This window comes from Lygodium microphyllum, chromosome 28 (genome assembly GCF_053477565.2).
Source record: "Lygodium microphyllum isolate KBCC chromosome 28, Lygodium_microphyllum_v1.1.10, whole genome shotgun sequence".
In the NCBI taxonomy this organism is placed as follows: domain Eukaryota; kingdom Viridiplantae; phylum Streptophyta; class Polypodiopsida; order Schizaeales; family Lygodiaceae; genus Lygodium; species Lygodium microphyllum.
Genome location: NC_141162.1, coordinates 14833310 through 14839705, shown reverse-complemented (window position 1 = coordinate 14839705; position 6396 = coordinate 14833310). Strand labels below are relative to the sequence as shown.

At 43.9% G+C, this 6396-nt stretch overlaps 1 protein-coding gene across 1 annotated transcript; it reads right to left on the bottom strand.

Annotated features, from left to right (window-relative positions):
* Positions 1-547: 547 nt before the first annotated feature.
* LOC148011191 (uncharacterized) lies at positions 548-4334 on the bottom strand. Its single transcript, XM_087670225.1, has 3 exons — positions 3544-4334; positions 2752-3099; positions 548-2076 (listed from the first exon to the last, which is right to left on the bottom strand). Exons 1-3 carry the CDS (start codon positions 3844-3846, stop codon positions 1369-1371), a joined length of 1359 nt encoding a protein of 452 aa, XP_087526351.1. The 5' UTR covers positions 3847-4334; the 3' UTR covers positions 548-1368.
* Positions 4335-6396: the final 2062 nt, after the last annotated feature.

Genomic DNA, 6396 nt, shown 5'->3' with positions numbered 1-6396 from the left:
TAAGTTTCAGTTTGGTTTTACCACTATCTTCTTTGGTGACTTGGGTTCCTTGGATCCCTAGAGCTGAATTCTGTGACTCCTGTCACACTCAAGTTCACCTGAAGGAGAGGGAATGATCTGGCCTTCCAGGGTAAATCAACTGGGGCCCTGCTGATTACCTTAGGATACTGAAGGAAGACTGCTTAGCCATACTCAAAGCTTCACAGGTGAAATTCTGGTTGTACAAGCTGTTTCACAGAAAACTTGAGTCAATGCCCTAAACAGGATTTTGTTGTGATGGTGATATTTTAGTTGTTTGGCATCACACCTGCCCCACCAACTCTTTGGTGATGTAGATACCTTTTATCATTAATATATATGCACATTACAATAACTCTTATAGGACCCATTTCTTTATTAGCTCCACTGCCCTGGTAAAAACAAGTAAAAGACTCGAAAGGAAATAGGTGAATGCAATATTTTTCTAAGCGGGCTCAAAGGAATTCAAGCTTGTTCAAAAACGATTTCAACTAGTAGGTCTCTAGTAGATAGCCCCAAGAAATGTAGGGAGGGAAATTCGTAGTACTTCCAAAGTATACCTCATAGTGCTTTGAAAGTACTGTTTTCTGACTAGCCATTTCTGACTCCAAAGAAGTGAGATACATACGACATTAGCAAAGATTAGATATTCGTGTTTATAAGAATCTAATTGCTAACTCTAAGGCATTATTATTGTCCTAATGTAAGCGTAAGCCAACCCTGCCTCAAAGGTGAAGTGGATAATTTGTCAATTTGCAGGAGAGAGTCTTCCTGCGGCATTACTTGCCACAGTTAGCGTTCTTGTTCAAAATTGAGTAGATTAACAGAACCTGTTACTGTTAAAAGATAGGGTATATGTGAGGAAAGAGAGAGGGTAGTGTTACAGATAAACAATCATACACTTCTGATAGGAGGGAAATGGTGGAGCTTCTACTACTTCACAGAGGAAGCACAGTCACAGGTACTGAAGAGGAATAATGGCACGTGACCACTCTAAAGCATCCCCGGAAGCAGCCCACCTGAGAGGTAGGGGGTGAGGAACAGGAAGACAAGGCACCAAGAAACACATCCCAGGCACATACTAGACTGGTGAACACAGACATTGGAATGTCCTAGTTGATGTGAACTAATAAATAGAGACACTGAAGCATCCACATAGATGTGATCTGGAGAAGATACTTTGTTGATGTTGAGGAGAAGAGATTCTGATTGTGGTGGAGTGTGCGATGGGTGGTGGCATGATCAAGGTCTAAGTCAACTGACTCGCAGCCAGGGCACAAAGGCATTCACTCTCTATGTGTCCCCCATCAAGGCATTCCAACAAACATCTAGGTCATTGGCACTGGGATGTTACAGAGCTGGAGCTCCATTGGCGGTTGGAGGTGGTAACAGACTGGCAAGGCTTTGCATCAAGCTCATGTTGTCCAGTGCAGAGAACTTCTCCAAAGCTGCAACTTTAGAGCGGCCAGGGGCCGGATGAATGCTGCAGGCAGTGCAGCCAATGCTGTTACTATTTGAAGTCTTTATTGTAGAGGTCGTGTCCTCCACAGCAAGATCACTAGCCTCACTAAAAGTAGGGCCCTCCCCAAGGTCAGCCGGAGGTATGAAGCTCTCAGAGGACACTCCAGGCACATTGAAGGCCACCTCCTCTATCACCCAAGTCTCCTCTAACTTTGTCCTCGTGTGACTCATTGCAGTTTCTCCAAATCTAAATAAAGTCAATACAGTCTTTCCACCATGAGGAATGTTTACCCCTTCCACAGATCTGTAATCCTCCACAGAAGTTTCAGTTGAGGTCTCCCAATACACTGTTACTGAGCCTGGCGCTTGTATCCTTAGCAGATGTGAGTCCTCTATGTGGACCAGTAAGCCTGTCCTCTGGCTGAAGTAACCAAACATGACATGCCTGATTATCTCTGCCGGCCCATCACTGCGAGCTTGCAATGTCACAGGACCAGCTACCAGTTTGAGTATGAAGCATGCGTCTCCCCCTATGGTTTTCTCACCTATACATTGTGCTTGGGAAAACATGTTGGCAATAGTCCAAGGATCCAAACCCTGTCAGCAACCAGAACTTGATTAATCACTCAAAATGAATTAGATGTCTGGCACAGAACTTGGTTAATCTCAAAATGAATTAGATGTCTGGCACAAAAGTAACAATTATTGAAGACATGGATGGAGATGAAGAATTAACTCAAGAAGCCTCCTTGATGGCATACCTAGAGTTCTGCTTCCAAACTGCTGTGAAAAGATGTAGCACAGCAGACTACATGATTATGCAGGATTCAGGGGCATATATTTGAAGACATTCAAGGAATTACTCTCAAAAGCTCATGTATTAATATCTTGAAAGTTAACTTGCCCATATCTATGTAGCCATTTACTAGCACATCATTAATCCAAGCAGACCTATTAGAAGTAATAAGAGTTGCAACAAACAAACAAACAAACAAACTATACATACATACATACATACATACATACACACACACACACACACACACACACACACACACACATATATATATATATATATATATATATATATATATATATATATATATATATATAAAACTCATCTTAATCTCTTAGAAGGTGCAGTAAAGCATGTGTCTCTGCAGATGCTAATGTGCCCCAATGTGAGAGTGTGCATATCAGGTTTTGATACTAACATGATCAGAACGTTTGTCTCAATTGTTAAAGGTGTGCAAATTGGGTTCTTAAGTGTACCTGGAGAGCTCTGCGAAGGGGTCGAACTGGGCCCTTCACACGATGGGAGCCCATCCAAGGGGTGTGCCGCCAAACCAGCTTGCCATTGCTGCCTGCCCGGATCTTGCAACCCGCCAGTGACAGCTCCACACACCACACATCTGGAGACATCTGCCAGAGCACAAAGCACCCACCCTCTGCTGCTCGTGCTCGATTGCGTGTCCGCACCACCTTGCTGCCTGCCTCAAATTCCGATGCCACCATCTGAACCTTCCCCATTGCATAGAAATTGCTCAAATCTCCTTGTACCTTGCTGGTACCTGTAGCAGCTGTATACTGATGGACAATGTATTGTGCTGAGGAGGCACTCTGCAAACATAAATAGATGATTTTTCGTGGTTAACATGGGCCCATTCACTTCCATGCAGCTTTCCAGAAGATAAATCACATGACCACCCGAATGCAGACCAATACATAGATGATACAAGGGCCAGCCAGATATACCATTATTTAGAAAACTTGCTAAGGAGAGACATAGATGATTCATTAGCAACTTAGTTGCAAAAGGCAGACAAAAAAATGGCAATCAATGCTTAGAGATAGACGTTATCTCATTCATAACACAATGCAAATCTTCACACTAAACAAATGAAACTCAATGCTAAGAGAAAAAAATGGTCTCATTCAAGGCACTCACTGCTAAGAGATAGACATGATCCCACTCGTAACACGATGCACACTTTCACACACTAGTTAACAAATGATACAAACATGTATCTAGCATCTATTGCAGAAGGTCAATCAGGTACTTACAATGGGATTGTTCTTGACAGAAATGTGTGGCGACATACTGGTTCCGATGGGACCAGGAGCGAGAGGGGAGCCCAAAACCCCGAGCAGGAGCTGGACATCAGAGCGCTTGACATAGCCAGAGAGGGGTTGAGCGGCCTTCTCGAGCTGGTCCTTCACCCACAGCTTGACGAGGCTCCAGGGGGCTGCCCGGCTGGGGCTGCCTGTGCCAGCAATGTCCTCGAGGGAGGGGATCTCCATCAATGGAGGGAGCATGCCCTGCTCGCCCATGTCCCCTTTGATGCTAAGAGACCTAGAGGGCTTCATGGAAGGATTAGTGATGAGGAGTTAAATCAAGGGAGGGAGGGGGAATGGGAGAAGGACTGAGGAGTGAAGTCAAGGGTGAGGGGAGGGGGAGGGGCTATTGAATGAGGGCATTTGATGCAAGGGGTGATATTGAGAGAGGAGGGGAGGGACAGGGGGTTCGTTCCTAGTGAGGACTTAGAGGTGCTACTCTGAGAGAGAGGGGGGGTGCTATTGGATGCACGGGTGCTATTGAGAGAGAGAGAGAGAGATTCGAGGGAGGCTAACGTATCGTGATTCGTGAGAAGAGGTGCTATGCTATTGATGAGGGAAATATGCAAGGGGTGGGGTGCAATTGATGGAGAGAGAGCGCGCTCAGAGATGCTAGAATTGAGCGTGTGAGAGAGAGAGGGATTGTTGTTGCTTAGAGATGCTATTATCGAGAGAGAGAGAGAGAGAGAGAGAGAGAGAGAGCGCTTAGAGATGCTATAATTGGGGGGGGCAGAGAGAGAGAGAGAGAGAGAGACTCGAGAGCGTGCAGGCTACTACTACCGACTCACCGAGCTTCAAAGTTCATAGCCCAGCATAAAAACAAGGGCGCGTGCTGACGTAGCCCCACCCAGCCTTGATGTGCGTCGGGATTGGCGGGCCCCGCCGCCAACTCTGGCAGCGCAAGAGGTGCCGGGCCCTTGATCCACGACCCCCGACCGACGGCCCAGATCCTCCCATGCAACGAGCTCTCCTTTTCAAGCTCAACCTCTTTCCATGTGCAGGCCGTTGGTCCTTTGGGCGGCCCCAGCCGTCGGGCCGGGCCCAAAGATATGTCCGGGGCGGCGGGGACACACGCAATCCTCACAACACGAGTCGCTTTTTTTTCCCCATTCCCTTTGCCTTTTCCTTTTTCTTTTTCTTTTTTAAAAATAAAATAATATCGCCCCACACATGCACTCACCCACCTTGTGTGCACCGAAAGAACATGTCAATGGAAAATGCATCCCCATGCACACCCCCAACAAGAGGAGCTTTGTACGTGCTCCTTTGGGTATTGAGTCTTGACCCTTACCCACCACCCCCCCCCCAACCAAGGGTTCATATGAGAAAGAGGAAATAAATCCTTTTCATTATCATATGAGAAGGAAGTATCCCCCATTCAGATGGTATCTTATACATATATTTAACAAATATAACTATATTTTGAGAAATTCGAAGAAGATTTATTTCCTTCTTCCAAAGAATTGAGAAGGATTTTTGTCAAGGTGAACAACTTCAAGCAAACCCGTCTTTTTCCAAACCCTAGGGCCCAGCCGGACCCCCCCCCCCCCCCCCAATAAAAAACCAATGTTAGGTTAGTTATATTCCCCCCTTCTTTCTTTCTACATCCAGCCTTCACCAAAAAACATTTTTCCAAGTCTACACAAAAGCCTTCATCACTCGCACTTTCTTAGTTCTTTTTGCAAGTATTGTAGTGATGTTATAACTAAAATGACTCTAAATTTAATAATAACTTTGAACATTTCCTCTAATAGGTTCTAGGGTTCTCCTCCTAATTTGACAATTCTCTCGACATTAAAGCTTGGTTTTTACATGAACACTATTCACCAATCTATACCAAAACCCTTCAGCTTCGATGATTTTGCAAGTACAAGTATGGCCTTCCGTTATCCCCATTTTCATTTCAAGTTAGTTATCACACACCCAAGCAACCCCTCCCTCCTCTGCCCCTTTTGATTTGATATGCATGGGCTTCCTTTGACTCCCTAACGATATTCAATTTGATGTTTCTCCAAATTCTACAAAAAACACTTTTGAAAGTTGATACAAAAACTTCCACCTCTATGGTAGGCACATTGTCTCCTAGAATTTTGTGTGTTTTTTTATATATAAGAGCTAAAGTCGTCCCATGTTTTTCAATTTTTGTGAAAATATTATTAGTTTTTCATAGTTTAGCAACTCTCTTTCTTGACAATAAACCTTAATTATCTGTGAACGATACTCTCATGTCATCTTCAAGTCAACACAATACCCCATATTTTTTAATTTCAATATGCTTTTTGTAAACTATTCAAGGGCTTTCTTAAGCCTTAATTTTTTGTAAAACAATCCTATCATGTCCCCTTCGAGTACTCAAAATAATCCATTTTGCATTATCTCAACCTACCTAGGTGCATATCCTTATATATACACATTTGGTGGGTTGGTTAAATCTTCCTCTTTTCAATGCTCATATCCATGTTCTCTTATGGTAGCCTTTCTCCATCATCATTTCTTTTTCACAAGTAATTGTATACCAAAGCTTGCCCCTTGACTTCGATGAATGGTGCTACTCACAAGGCTCTAAGCCCAACCCAATTTCTAGATGCACAATCAACATCCATTTCCTATGGTCCATGAGCACTCCCATGTTCAAGCTCCTAAAAGAAAGCTCTTGACATTCTAGAAGTGTTAACAACATGTTTCCTTCCCTTTGACTACTTGACAAGACATACCTATTGGTTAAACATTTCAAGTCTATGTGGATAATATTGAACCCATTATTGAACATTGTAATATGTATTGTGAGTTACACTGGCAGTT

Excerpts from the sequence above, each read along its gene's own strand:
- LOC148011191 (XM_087670225.1), bottom strand. The coding sequence starts at position 3,846 with ATGAAGCCCTCTAGGTCTCTTAGCATCAAAGGGGACATGGGCGAGCAG. Across the intron at positions 3,100-3,543 it reads CTGTCAAGAACAATCCCATT|AGTGCCTCCTCAGCACAATA; the intron begins GTAAGTACCTGA and ends TTATGTTTGCAG. Across the intron at positions 2,077-2,751 it reads CCCTTCGCAGAGCTCTCCAG|GGTTTGGATCCTTGGACTAT; the intron begins GTACACTTAAGA and ends GGTTGCTGACAG.